The 15,333-nt window shown below is 39.0% G+C and overlaps 1 protein-coding gene across 16 annotated transcripts in view; it reads right to left on the reverse strand.

The window, feature by feature from the left end:
* Positions 1 to 15,333, reverse strand: part of ARPP21 (cAMP regulated phosphoprotein 21) — a 196,840-nt gene that overhangs the window by 70,275 nt on the left and 111,232 nt on the right. For 13 of the 16 annotated variants that reach the window (XM_027656000.1, XM_027656003.1, XM_027655989.1 and 10 more), the window contains 3 exons: positions 8,364 to 8,472; positions 6,459 to 6,560; positions 74 to 111 (listed from right to left, as the gene is read on the reverse strand). The exons of 1 other annotated variant lie outside the window; for it this stretch is intronic. In XM_027656000.1, coding sequence (XP_027511801.1) covers positions 74 to 111; positions 6,459 to 6,560; positions 8,364 to 8,472 — 249 coding nt within the window. The remainder of the gene's footprint in view (positions 1 to 73; positions 112 to 6,458; positions 6,561 to 8,363; positions 8,473 to 15,333) is intronic. 2 more of the 16 variants (XM_027656005.1, XM_027656004.1) reach the window with 1 other exon arrangement.

Raw genomic sequence — 15,333 nt, forward strand, 5'->3', positions numbered from 1 at the left:
GAACTATAGATAGATAAAATAATAAGAGAAACAGCTAAATTTAACACACACACACACACAAGCTATTTTTTACCTGTTTTCCACAAAAAGGTTTTCCTGGGAGCAAACTGACTGAAAAATAAAAAAGGCATTGTATCAGACGTTCTAGATATGCTCTGCTGTTCCAATTTCTTCTTGATTTTAGAATTACCTCCTCTGCTCAGGCTTAAGGGGATTTCAATTCATGCATCATTTGCATTTGCAGAAGACAAGAGGGGAGAAAAGGTCAAGAATAAGGTCAGGCCAGTAAAATAAATTCCATGCATTACAACACATTGCCAAGGAGGGGTCTCAGTTTGGAAACAAACTGAAACTTCTCAGTTGTGGGATTTGAAGAAGGTAGTATGTGCAAAATACTGGCAAGTTGAAGGGAAAACCCATTTTTCCTGCATAATATAAGGTTCCATTGGTCTGCCCTACCACGTCAAAGTAAGACTGCAGGACAGCACAGAGCTGCAGATAGAAAGGACAAATAGAAGGAAAACATGCAGAATTGACAAAGTTCCTCAAAGGGAGAGAAGCTACTGCAGTTCTTAGAAATAGTGTGTGATTTCGCATTTTACAGTTGGAGAGGGAACACTGAGATATAAAATGATAATAACCTTCTTAATAATAATATTAATACCAATCACAGTCTATCACAAAAAGGTTCCCTGCTGGAGGACTTAGATTCCAAAAAAGGTGAAGGGCTCAGAAGAAGTAAATCCTATGGGCATCTGTATAATTCTTTTAGCATTACTTAATTTTTTTGCAGAGAAATGAAGCTGTACTCAATTTTCCATGAATAATTCTCCCTCTTTGATTTTTTCATTTCCCTCCTATTTCATGTTCACTACACAAAATGCCTCATAGCTGTCACTGGATTATATCTCAGTGAGGTACAGAAGAAAGAATAGTCAGTGCTTGCACTGAATTTAAACAAAAGGCAGGCAAAGGGAGGAGGGCATCAGAGATCATGCCCATTACTTCTGTAACAATGGGATTCAGCTCAAAGAATAATGAAATGCCATCATTAGCTGTGTCAAATTTGAATGGTATGGGATATGCACAGATTTTGGATGTTTGTTTTGACAAGGGTGAGCTAAATGACCTACTCAAAAGAGTGCTGGCCAACACTAGAAGCAACACCCTGCTCATTCTTAGTGCTCCACCAGATGCCTGGACAAAGTTTTCCATTGGCACCACAGCCAATTTACAAAAGCAAGGAATTCATCCCTGAGACGGCAATGCAATTTCTCATTAAAGCTGTAATTCACCCACCCAGAATCCACATCAGAGAATATCTGACAGCTCCGTGGGCTTCCCAGGCAAGCTTCCACCCTGCACTCCTGCTAAACTTGCAAGGCTCTCGGCTGCATGAGTGGCAAGTGCATCTCTCCTTAGCACAAAGCCTCAGGACACCAGGAGCAAGTTCTCCATCACCAGGGACCAAAATCCACCAACTACAGTAGACCTAAAGTTTCACCCCAGGCTGAGAGAAGACAAAAACTGTTTCATCTAAAACCACTGGGATCCTTCGTACACCTACAACATTGCATCTTCTCTTGTTTTATGTACCTTACTCACCAGGTTTCATTAACAAATATAGCTGTGCAGATTTCAGCATAGTCTAACTACCCACAAAAGCATAGTGAAATCACCCATGGGCTTGTACAACACCAACTGTGGGGACATGTCTTCATCTTGAGGTGCCATGATGGGCATCTTTGCATTGACTTCACTGCAGACAGATTCCAAAGCAGCATTACAACTACTCTCACAGAAAAACCTTTGCTTAGAGTACTGGTCTGTGTACCCACAAAGTTACAAAAGCAAAGGGGCATGTGCCTGTCTAGATTAATTTAATTTTTTGAAGTTTTTAAAGAGATTGCAGTGTAAATCAGAATAAATATTTGGGATTTATATTTTATCAAGCAAATGGAAAGGTCTGCTTCCTTTTCAGTGTCTTGATGGGAACTGCTATCAACTGCATTATAGTCTTAAAGACAGAGTCCATAATAACTCCATTTGTTTTCCTGGCTGACGATGCTGGCAAAGGGCTACACAGTCCCTGGAAACTATTTTTCAGTATACAGGTGTGAGGCTGAGAAGCAGAGAAGACAGGCACTTTTTTATTACGTTATTCTTACTGCTAAAAATCAGATGGCTAAGCAAGTCTGGATAGCAATTGAGTTACTACAAGGTCAGGACTCACTTTCCAGATCTATAGCAACAATAATGCTCAATTTAAAGCACCAGGAAAGCTGAAATACACAGCATAGCTGTTGAAAAAAAAATTCCTTAGAACACTTGGCTTTTGTATACCCATCAAACACACTGACAACAAACCTACAAAAGAAAAAAGTTATGTAAGATTACCTACAAATTAGCCTCCTTGGAGACCTCTGCATGCAAGATTTCCATTAGGGTGCTCTGTATGACTAATTGTCATTTACGAAATAAGTATTTCACTTTTCCAATTTCCAAGAACCCTTTAAAGTCTCAACTGAAAAATGTGCATCAACTCTGCCAGTGCACTGGGTATACGGGGTGTTGCTGCTCATGTTTTTAATTACATTAGCCAACACAGATAACTATTAACATGCAGTAATATCCTGCAGTGGATACCATCAGGTAATAATTTTCTTGTCAGTTAACAAGATGTGATAAATCTCAGGCTTCCAACTAATACTTATTACTTGATCTGCAGCCATAAACAAAGGTTCTGTACAGCAGTATAGGAGTTTTAGTACCTACAGGTTTATGGTAGCCAAAACCAGTTGTGCCTTTGATTTGTTTTATTAATTTTATACCTTCTTCATTCTAATCTTTTCACACTAGAAGGATAGGGCAGGCTGAAGCCACCCCTTCAAGTATTTCTTTTGGGTTTTTTTTATGATAAAGATTCTCAGTGTTTTCTTAAGTAGAGGAATCATGACTTACTTTATCTAAAGGATCTGGTTCTTTAGAATACACTCCTTAGTCAAAAATAGCCATTACAATTAACAACAAAAAATAAAAAGCATGGTGTATTTCCTTTAATAAATTCCATGTGTACCATGGGCAATTCTACCATTTGTGTAAGTAAGAAAACATCTACATTTTTCAGTGAATGCACAATGATTCCCAGAGAATACATTTATGAACACTGTGTTCCTAGTATGATTCTGGTTCATGAAGTTATACACTGCGTTAAACTTGAAGAATGAAATTTCCCCCATGTAATTTGATTGCTAGTCTTTAAAATCAATTTTCTGCAGGCTTAAAAGCCAAACATCGTGTATCATTCATGCCCTCATTTGAGATTCTCTGTTAAATCTACACACATGGAAATACCATGAGATAATTTTTTTTATTCCTTTAAGTTGTTCTTTGTATTTCTGGGACAATTACTTTACAATTTCCTAAAGGCAACTAAAGCAGTTCAGACAAGAAATCTCTCTGCAAGACCCAGGTACTCCAGGTCCTCTGCTCCAGTGCACTTGGCTATAAAGTTCATAAATTGTTGTAAAACTAAGTTTCCAATAGAAACATGTTTTAAAAAGAAAAGTTGTAGGTTTTGCAGTTAAAAAGTAACCTTGAAAACAGCTTTGGGCATAACAGAGTTCAGGCAGCACTGTCTTACTCTTAGCAGCCTGAAAAATTTGAGGTGCACTTTATAGTTCTTATTTCAGTGAGCTGGAACGATTTATTAACTATTTATTTCTTCACCTATCCTTTTATTAAGGTATGACATTAACATGCTTCTCAATCCCTGTCACTTGCTATGACTCCTTGCTATGACAGGATTCATTAAAACCTCCAGCTCTCCTTGTCAAAATTTATGATAGCCAACACGGCAGATGGAAAACTTGCCAGAAAGTATAATTTAAACTGACTAATATCAGACTAATCATCATAAGGACTATCACAATGATGGCATTACTCATGAACATATTTATTTTGCTAAAACCTTCCCACTTGGAAATGAAGAGAGCTGGTGCACGAGAGTACTGCAAGATCAAAGGAAGGACAAGTCAGCTTTGTTGGTATGTGGGGTCCAGGTTAAGACATTTTTCACAGCATTTGAAACATGCATAGAATTTTTTGCCCCTGTAACCAGACTACCTTTTCCTCCTAAATTCTGTTCAAAGTTCTGACTCTTGGGCTGATATGTTATCTAAAGAGTTTTGGGTACCTCAAACATGTTTAGAGAGGGGGTGTCCAATGCAACAAGTTATGGCAGTAATCTAGACCTTCATGGCTGCTCTTTGGAGACTTCATGCAAGCTCTCTTCATGCATACTCCAATTAAAAGTGAAGTATCTATAATCCATTTCCTAAGGTTCATAAGCAAGGCACTGATAAAGGCTTGACTACAGCAGTGAAAACAGTATAGAGGCAATAAAAATACCACTTGATTAATCCTTTCCTGACTCTCTTTCTACCTTCTGTAATTTACAGGGTGACAAGGCTTAGCTATCTACCTCACGTAAACCTGGGGAAGACTGGATTAATTAATGATTGCAGAGGGCATTAAAACTTCAGTCATATGTGCAGTAAATGACTATCTATAATAGGAAGCCATTTCTCTCTTTACTAAAATTGGGGGAAAAAACATTGTCCACCACCACAACCACTGACATCATCTTAAAACACCTTGCATTCGTAAGGCATCATCCTAAAAACACCTTGTATCTGTAAGGAGTGCACCACTCAAAAAAAGCTTAGCTAAGAAATATATTCCTGATAATATTAATTGTACAGCTTGCTGAAATTAACTGCACTATGATGCTCACTAACACCTGCAATTGCAGAGAGAGAGAGCAAATGAGTGGATATGAGAGAGAGAGGGAGAGATATCTAACATTGCTCATCTTAAAAAATGCTCACTCCCAATCCATTTAAAATGCCTGCCACAAACCACACTGTTACTTAGGTCCTGCCACTCGAAGACGCTAACCCAATGGACCACAACAATCTACTGCTGTGGGCAATTAAAATGCTCACTGCTTGCCTGTTTTTAAAATTCAAATATCTAAAGACAACAGCAGCAATACATTGTGGAGCCGTTTCACAACACTTTCCCAGACACCTCTGTTTCTCAGCCTGGCATTTCTAGATGCTGCTTGTGATAGAAACAGCACTGTTTTGGCAATGTCTGTCCATATTTTTTTAACATTTTGTTTCATCTGAATTCTGCTTCAAAACAAAGATTTTTTTGGTGTTGCACAAGCTCCTTTTTAATTTGCCAAACTCCCAAAATTTCATATAAGAAAGAGGTTGCAAAGAAGCTTTTGCAGCTTTATAATAACTTGGTAAGTCTATACCATGTATAGACGTTGACAGATCCACATGCTGAAAGCAAAACATAAACTGATGGGCCTCTGCTTTCACTGGAATTGTCTCGGTCAAGAAATAAGAAGTGAAGCTAAAAACAGATGTAGCTAGCTATTTACTAAAAAGCAAAATTACTTAACACAAGTGACACAACACACACCTTAAAAATATACAGAGTATTCTGCTAAAGAAAAATAACATGGATGTGTGCAATTCCAAATCCAAATAATAAATACTATTAGCCCTGCAACATATGAACAGTTTTAATTTAAAAGGACACTGCCAAATATGATTTTCAAAAACAGTTTTAATTGGGTTTATTCCCATATTTCTAAGTGGCAGAACTGCCACTGAGATGCGAGATAAAAAAATTACAGTATTATAGCAAATTATGATTTTCTTCTTTTTTTCAGGAACATCAGGTATTGCTGACAGATGTTTCACATTTAAATGTTTTCCTCTAGAAAACTACCTAGCTTTGCAAGTTCTGATTTTTTTGTAAGGGCAAGAATTAAGATGTCTGTTTCATTTTATTCCTTTCAGAATATAATCATCAACAGCATGACCAACTTTCTGATGGCAGAAATACAGTTCTTTAATCAGTCATTTCAAAAAAACAGTGCAACTTCATGTTTAAACTCTGCCTTTTCTTTGTTCTCAGTGTCTTGGCTTACAGCGCTGGTCCGAAGAAACAAAAACCATAAGGAGGCTTTGTGAAAGGACACTTTATTTCAAATGAAACATAAAATAACACAGCTATTTGAAATTATTGGGAGTGTCCATTTAAATCACTGCTCTTTGGTTAGCAAAAGAGAAGGAAACAAGAAGTAAACCTAGACAAAATGAACATTCAGAGAAACAGGATAAGCACTCCCCAGACAACATGCTGGGCCTGATCCCTCCTCTACCCTTCTCCCTGCAACTCTCATCACCTCATTCTCCATAAGCCAATCTCCACACCTTTTAAATTCCTCTTGGACCCTCTGCACTAATCTGCTTTCCCTGTCACCTTCAGCTCCACAAGGCAAGCCCAACTGCAGTGTTGTTGTAGGAGGGGGGCAAGACTGTCTGACTACCGGGCGAAGGTATGGCACTAAAGAGGCAATTAAAACAACTACTCACATCTTGTGCAAATATTCTCTCCCTCACTCTCTGATACTCCTCTTCTCTCTCTTCAATTGATTTACTTCGTCTGTCATCTCTAAATGGAAGAATTCTGTTTTGCTGAGCAGAAAGAAAACCAGGAGGATTATATAAGTTGAGCTGTTAAAAACTGCCATTAAGTCACTGTCATCTGAGAATAATAAATGCTCACTTAAACAAATGAGGCACAAAAACGATAGCTGTCACTCCTGCACGAAGCACCCTGCGAGACTGGGTACTTGAGGATTTCCAGTTAGATACTACATATGGGTTTGTAGAGCAGGTGGCCAAAATGAGGCTTTCTGCACAGCTTTTGGGGACCTGCCATCCTAAAATCGAGTGTTCACACCCCAAGTCTGAGTGCCATTGTTCTCAGCTGCTAGCATTTCTGGATTCTCCTACCAGCTGTGAGGAGCAGGAGGGCAAGAAGTGGTGTGCCACCTACAAAATCAAGGAAGAAAAGAGGGAAACTAGGCTGCAAGAGCTAAACTGCAAACCCTAGAAGAAACCCACAAAGTCTGCCTGTACAAGGAGAAGTCCCAGATATTCAGGATGACAGTTTCAACCATTTCCACACTGTAAGGAACCCTCTACTTCAGTTTTGCTGGGTAAAGAAGGGTCATTTGTGCCTCTTGGTAAACCACAGTGAGGGCAATGGCTGTGCCATGGTAGGAAGAAGAGAAAATGACCCCCTGCCAGGAAATGCTTCATTGGCAATTGGGTTTCGAGTACTGCTCCTTCTCCCCCTGCACACCATCACTTGGTCAGATCAGTCATGCTGCTTTTCTTTGGCTGATCCCCATGTTCACCACACCCTGAAATTGCTTGGGGTTTGTTTGCAAAACCAGCTTGGATGCAGCACAGCTGGCAAGGCTGCTATGTAAACTGAAGTCAAGGAAAAAGAAGGTGCAAAAGGGAAAAAAGGAAGGGAAAAATCAGTCTTTTACTGAAAACATGAAGGAAAGTGGCAACAAGAGACTCACTGGTAGGTCCCTCCACAAATGTAACCTAAGCAAAGAAAGCATATGCTGTCTTCTTACCTGTGATAATTTTCTCATAAAAGCAAATCATGTCAGAACCCTTTCAGATTATTTTTTTTGTTAATATATTCCACATACACAGCTTGCACTGGATTGAAACAGCAAAACACCCGCTTTTAAAGGCAGCACAAACACACACATTTCCCTGGCGCTCCCTTATTCATCAGGCTCACCTAAGGTAAGGTAGTGTTATGGCACAGGCAACACAGAGGGGGAACGTCTGCCACAGTACATGCACAAGCAAGTAAGTTACACAGACAGTAAAAGGTGGTGAAGGTACTGGAGGAGTAAGGGAAGTAAAAGATGAACCTGATTTATTTTTGATCAAAACATAATTTAGGAACGTTTAAAAAAAAAAAATCAACCTAGCCTCACCATCACATGTTTATTTGGGACTTTTTGTTTGTTTGTGTTTTTTTTCCCCCTCTCCTCTTTTATGGGCTACATCAGTTTATCATTGGTCCATACTGAAATCCAACTCTGAGTGGGTACAATGGAAGGAGGGAGCTATAGGGAGTGTAACAACTGCCATCGTTAGGCAAGACATTGAGAAATGCGACTCACACAGCCTTCCACGCAGCCCAGAGCCACTGGCATTCCCCCTCCCGTGGCATGCAGCAAGTCCTGCGCCAAGCAAACCACCCATGCAACCCCACACTGAAGCGGCTGAAGCGGTCACGCCGGGGCTTGATGCCACCCTTGGTGGTACGTATGCCAAAGGAGGCAGGGAGGGGGCAGGAGGGCAGGGGAGGAGGAGAGCAACAACAAAAGAACAACAATAACATCAGTCAGCCCACCTTCAAAAACAGAACAAATTTCAGCAACTCTCGAACCGAGAACCAACCTGATTGTCTTCTTTATCAATACTAGAGTTATCTCGCTTCAAGATAAATCGCTTCTGGGATTCTTCACCTTTTTCATCTTTTAAATGTTCAGAAAACCTTTGCTCTGGTCTGCCAGCAAAGTAAAACATAGCAATAAAAAAATCTTTCTTTTGGTTTTGCTTTGATCTTTATTTCTCAGTGCTCTTTGTTTTCACAGAGGCATTCAGTGCAAAAGCAGTTAACATTTGCAGTCATGATGAGATGCTGCCCATAGCTGTCTGAGGCTGCTGTATCGCTGCTAACTGTTATTGCTATAAATAGCTTTTGTTGTTGTTGTGTAGCAAGGAATGGGAATCCAAAGTCTCAGTCACTGAAATATTTAGACTCTCCTCACTGTGACTGAAGGACAGGGAAAACAAATTACCATACTGTATGTTAATTTGCTTCCTTCAGTAGCTTGGACCTCCGGCAACACTGCCACTTAGTGAAGCCTGTCCATCTTTATAAGTAAGGAAAAAAATGGTAGAAATTTTAAAAAACAAAACACTCAAGAGTTTCCTCACTCTTAATAAGCAAAACCAGTAAAGGGAGGGACTAGTGATGTTTTGCTTAAACTAAATTTTACCTCATCAGCATTATGTGAGAAAAATACTCCAGAACAATCATAAGAGTATCAATCAATTCACTGATTTAAATTCATACAGACATTTTTTCATTTATTTTAAAAGCCAAGCCCCACTGGTTAAAAGCTTAACATTTTCAGGTTTGTAAGGTGGTATGATGCTGTTCCATGTTCTCACCTTGTACAAAAAACAGAATCATATATCCCCTCACCCTGTGCAGAAAGAGAATTTTAAGAAGCAACTTTTGCAACTGAGTTGGTCACTGCCAATGCCTCGTAGCTGTCAATAAATAACATTCTGGCCTGCACCACTCCCAGAGCCAAACCTGTAATTTTTTCTGTTCAACCAACATCGATAGGGTGACCAATGGCCTCACGTACTGAGCTAAGATTCATACACTGCTATCACTCAACTGAGGGGCTGCTAATGCACAAACTGTTTTAAAAACAATACATCTATCAAGGAACACAAGCCTTATGCAATATGCTGAAAGAGCTGCCAACATCAGTACTGGTAGGAAGAGCTCATGTCTAGAGAGCTACACAAACAGGACAACAAGCTTTCACTGGCATTAACAGAGCAATGGGAAAGAACTCAAAAGGTAGAATTTAAAGAAGTCAGTGATTCTGTAAAAAGAAGTCCTCTACAAACTTTAGAAGAAAAACCTCAGCCTCATCTTATTTCACAACAGAAAATTAAACCAGATGTGTAAATAAGCCACCATTTTGTTGTTACAGCATTATGGATTTCAAATTAAAGTAGAGCACATATTCATGCCATAATTGCAGTCCATATCAAATCATTGTCAGATGTGCAGAAAACATTTGTAATAAACTGTAAGGAATTCAATATTAACAGACACCAGCTATCCTGCCTCTTTTTCTCTATTAATTTAGAGGATTCCCACTTCTGCTCACAATTTGCATTTTTGTGACAAAGTGACAAAACATACAGTCCCCATTTCCACATAGTTTGACAATTCAATAAACCTTTGTCCACCATCCGTAGCTGCTAGGACTAACATATAGGGCCCAAGTCAGCAGACTCTCTGGATGCCCTGCTAGCCTTCTTTTGGGAAAACCCAGAGGACCATGGCTCTCTGCATAATTTTCTAACCTAATGGGTCATTCATTATGTTTCCTTATAAACAGAAAGGCTAAAAAGCCCCATTAATGGATTGCTAGGTGGGTTGCTCTCCCTTTGCTCCCATTAATGAGCACTATGCCTGCACAGCCAGAAATGAAGATTCATTCGCTTAAATATTCTGCTTTGACAGAACTATCTGAGGATTGTTATTTTTCTGGTTTTACATTCTAAAGCACAAACAAAATTTCTGCAATTGTACTATCAATGTAAAATTTAGAGGTGTAAATTATCTGGTGAGCAACTAATAAACTACATACCAAGCATAATAAATAAATGATTTTAAAATGCTGAGAAAAAAATTAATCAAAAACTAGAGAGAAAAAGCTTGAAAACACAATTCGAAAAAAACGCCTCCTCCAACTACTAACTTATTTAAACAACAACATGATTTTCATACTTCATAATTCATTATTAAATCCCATTTTCACTTCATTTACTAATTATAAAATGTTTCCACTTGTCATAAGAGAATAGGAGTAGCATGAGATCAAGCCACAAGTCAAAGCTAATGATTCATTATGTGCCTGTTAATAAAATTAATCTCCAAGCCCAGTAGGTGATTAGTCTTCGGTTGTGAAAAGAAATTTGCTTGGGCAGAGAGACTCTGCGAATGTGCAGAGCACTACGAAGCACTGGGGTATTATCAGCACCATGAGAAGGTCCTCTCCTCCCAGTTGTCACTGTAGCTCTGGGTCATTGTTACCAGTGAGGCTGCAAAGAGCATGATCAGCTCAGTTAATAAGGATGCAAAGGCAGAGGGAAGGCTGTCAAATGAGAAATAGGGTACCACAGCAACAAATTTCTTCAGGTATGACAACCTGCAGGCCTCCCTCAAACACTAAAAATCATTAGTCAAAAGAAATGTAGACTATTTTAAAGATATCTCTGCAAAGGTTTGGGTCTGCTCCCCTGATGGAAGTGGAAGTCAGTGCAAGCTCTACATTCCCAGCTTTAAAGTTCCCTGTAACAGTATTATGCATTTTCTGTAAGGAAGCAGAGACCTTGTGGTTATTCCGGGGAAATCTGTGACATTAGTTTATGAATTTGCAGGTCAATCTGCTTAAAAACGAAGAAATTAATATGCAATTTTGCGTAAGATGCAGTGTAGTGTCAATATACTACACAGTATATAATTACAGTAATACAGCAGATACAGTGAATTCATCTCATGCGAGTCCTAAATTATTAACTCTTCTGAGATTTTTTAGCTGATATTGCCAGTAGCATCCAGTACAATATATAAAATTGTGTTTATGCACGTAAGGAAGCGAATTTATCAAGATTATTTAGTGGCATACATTAAGATCTTACTGTAGTCAAAGCATGGTTTACAATTACTGTTACAAAGCCATTAAAAAGAATCAGGAACTTATTCACTATTGCCACACTGGATACCCAGATTACATCTTCAAATCCTAACTAAACCTCAGCTTAATTTTAAAAAATGGGATTTCTCTTTTTGAAGAGACACTGAGAACTTCTGAAGGCCTTACAGCTAACTCAAGTACTCTTCCCTATTTAGGGATCTTTCAAATAACAAACAAACAAAACTACAAACAAGCAAACAAATAAAAAACCCCTGTAATTTGTGGGTTTACCGTGGCCACCTCCATGTACTTGGTAACAGTCATGTGCAAGGAAAAGGGCATGCAAATGCACGTGTACAAGGAGTGCTGCGTACCTGTATGACAGGATTTCATTTAGCCCATTCAGTACTCCACTTATCCCCCATGCCTGGAATCAGGGCATCATTTGAGAATCTCAAGCCCTACTACTCCAGAAGAAACTTTTAGGTCAATAGGATTTTTGTAATTTGGGGACTCTACTGAGAAACCAAAAACTATGACCCAGTTATATCTTAAAGGCTCAGAAACCAACATTAAGGGAAGGGGAAAGCACACAGGCTAAAAAGATGTAAAGTCTGGGGTGTTTCTTTTTTTGTTTGGGTTTTATTTAATATAACCTTTTGATCATCCAGATTTTTATTGCTTGATGGTATGGGTGGAAGCAAAACATCTGTGCCCTGAAAATGCAGCTTCACAAAACTACAATCGCAGATGAACTCATTTCATATTTCCTAAAAGTTGTCAGGTAGCTCAGTTAGTCATCTTTCTGGCAACGTGGTTCAGAAGAAAACACACAGCACATTTCTTCCTTCCCTGTAAAGCTTTTCATCAGGCGTTACAAAGGTTAAAGCCCAAGAGTTAGTGCTCTTGGGCACGCACTCTCAGGTAGCTGCTTACCCCCCTTCTGGCCCCCCTTCTCTCTCCTTCAGGGAGCCAACTTCAGTAGGTGTCCTGCAGCACCCAAACATTTCACCATGAAAAGCTTCCCAAAATTCTCTGAGCACCTGCAAACTTCTGCAAAGTCTGCTCCCATCACTAAAAATCTTTGGAAACCTTTTCCTAATCTCTTTTCTTTCACAGTGAAAAGAGATAACTTTTTGGCAAGTGATCAGTTTACCCAATGACCAGACACAATATGTAACGGGCACCATTAGCTCTACTATCCAGTTTTTTTCCTGATTCAGGAACATTTCTACATACTTCTGTGCAATATCAGGTCCAGACCTGGGGAGAGTACCCAGGTAAAATCTCACAGCAATTTTCTCATTTCTCGTGGCTGTGCTCCTCCTCAGGTAGCCAATGATCATTTCAACTCTTTCAGTCTCATTTTTGTGTCGAGAAACCATTTGAAGATATGGGTGGAACTTATTTCTGTGCTCGGAATAATTTCATTGTGAGGGTGACCAAGCACTGGCACAGGTTGCCCAGACAGGTGGTGGAGTCTCTATCCTTGGTATGGTCCTGGATATCGTCTTGGGCAACTGGGTCCAGGTGGTGCTGCTTGAGCAGGGCTGGGTTAGACAAGTCAACCTCCAGAGATTCCTTCCAACCTTAACCATGCTGTCATTTTTTGAAACACTGAGTCAGATATATAGTAACAAATCCATACCTTTTAGGTGGTCTTTGTGTCTGTTCTTTCTTTTGCAAGTTGGCCATTACCATTTGCCCTTCTGATTTTATAGTTCTTTAAAAGCCATCTGCAGCCCTTACTTAAGCAAGGTCCCAAAGGCACTTTTTGAACTCATTGCTTACAGTGAAGTCTATATTTCAGAAATGGGAAATATGGAATAAGTAGCAAAATATTTCTGTGTGTCAAAAAGTAAAAAAAAAAAAGGTTTTTGATAGCATTATGTGATTTTTCTTTTCCTACTATCATTACAGTGATTTTAATGTGAGCTACTTCCATTCACTTGAGTTCTTCTCAATTTATCTCTGGATGACAGAAAGCAGACTTCACACCTCAGGCATATTTTTTTACATGGACTCCTTCATGAGAATTCCCCATTACATGCTCATTTAATGCTTTTGATTCTGAGTCAACTCTTGTAAGTAGTAAGGAAAAAACCGCAAACTCTAACTACCTTAACCAGGTATCCCCTATTTAATTAAATTACAGATTTTAAAAACATATTGCAAAATGGTAATAGCTATTAGGATACATGACTAAGGAAGGAACGGTATTTCCTTGAGTCTGCCAAGCCAACTAATGCAGTTTCATAGACCTCTATTTGGAGAGGAGATAAGAAATGAAATACTGTGGGGAAAAAATCTGCACTCATTTAAAATAAGTTAATTAGCTTATTAAAAATTACTGGCTAAAAATCAGGAAACACAGATACCACACCAAAAGGACAAATGGAAAGAGACAAGCATGAGCTCTGAATGTTACAGTTCTGCAGACTCAGTCACTGCATTAGCAGAGCACACAAACAGTCTGGTATTGTCAGGGCTGACTTATACACAGCACATAAATCTTTATTATGAGGCATATGTTTCTGACAGCACCGCAGCACACAGGCTGTTGCAAGACGTCTTTCAGAAGAAGCAACAACCTCACCATGTGTGGAAAAGATGGGTTTGGCAGTACAGCACCTGATGTAGCTAAAAAATCTAGCAAGTGCTGTAGTGTATATCATCTGCAAAAGCCAAGCAGCTGTCTGAAAGAACAAAATACAGGAATGCAAGTTCAAAAGGGGAGATCGCTGTGGTATGCAGGAGCCAAAAAAACTGAACTCTGCATTTGCAATCCAATGTTCATTTAATGCACGTAACAGGGAACAGCATGTTAATATTCTTCTCCTGAATAAGTGGCAACACAAAGTCAAAAATAGGTAGGGTAACGGGGCTAAGGACAGGAAAAACAGCACCCAAGGTACTAGCAGAATTGTCATCTGGCAAACAAAATGAATAACCAACAAAAATGATCTTACACAAGGATGCCATCAAGAGAGCAATGGGATGGTAGAAGCCAGAGAGAAGTACTGCTGCTGACAGGATTCAGAGAAGTTGTGAAGATTTAGGGCACTCTTATGCAGGTGTTCTGATGGTTTAACATTGTTTTCCTGTAATTTGCACTTGTCTTTAATTAAACTGACTGCTCAGTCCAACATCATGTTAGCCTCTATTCTGAAGCCATGCTGTGACACAGTATGGTGGCCTTTCTTGCTGTTCTAGTTTGTGAATACCTACTACATCTGCCCGCTGTGTGTTTTTTTTTGGTTTTAGGTTGAAGGCTCTCCTAGGACTCTGCACTACTACCCCAATAAAACTACGTAAGCATTACTGTCTCTTTGCTTTACCTCTATGGCCAAAACTCTATTATTTGCACTACCAATGTCTGTTTTGATAATAGAGGCATAGGAATGTATTCTGAGAGTTTGAGAATTTACAGAACTTGGCAGCAAATATTATCATTGTCAAAAGCCCCCAACTTAATGAAAAAGGCAGAACTCCAGCCCTACAGGTTAAATTATTTGATTAAATTCTCTCAGAACAACGTTTTTCAAGAATGAGAGCCTGAAATTACACCCTTCAAATAGATTTCAAGTATTTAAGGGTTGATGGATGCTAAAATACAGTTTCAAAAAGCTAGAGTGGGAATTTAAATACAGATAATTGTTAAAGCACAGTGCAGTTATATTATCACAACTTAATACTTAAAACCACTCAAAATGGCATTGCAAGCATTTGAAGGTAAATGCCTCATTAACAGATTGCTGCTTTTATCATATGAGTCACTAAGAACTTCTGATATGATGGTAAAAGCACATTAAAAACCTTAAAGAAAAATCAACCCAGTACAAGACAGTTCTTCAAGGTGCTGTCTTCTCTGTGGCACAGGGGGAAAAAAACCCTCAAATAACAAATGCTAAATT

This window comes from Corapipo altera, unplaced genomic scaffold (genome assembly GCF_003945725.1).
Source record: "Corapipo altera isolate COAL_440 unplaced genomic scaffold, ASM394572v1 59, whole genome shotgun sequence".
Taxonomy (NCBI): Eukaryota; Metazoa; Chordata; class Aves; order Passeriformes; family Pipridae; genus Corapipo; species Corapipo altera.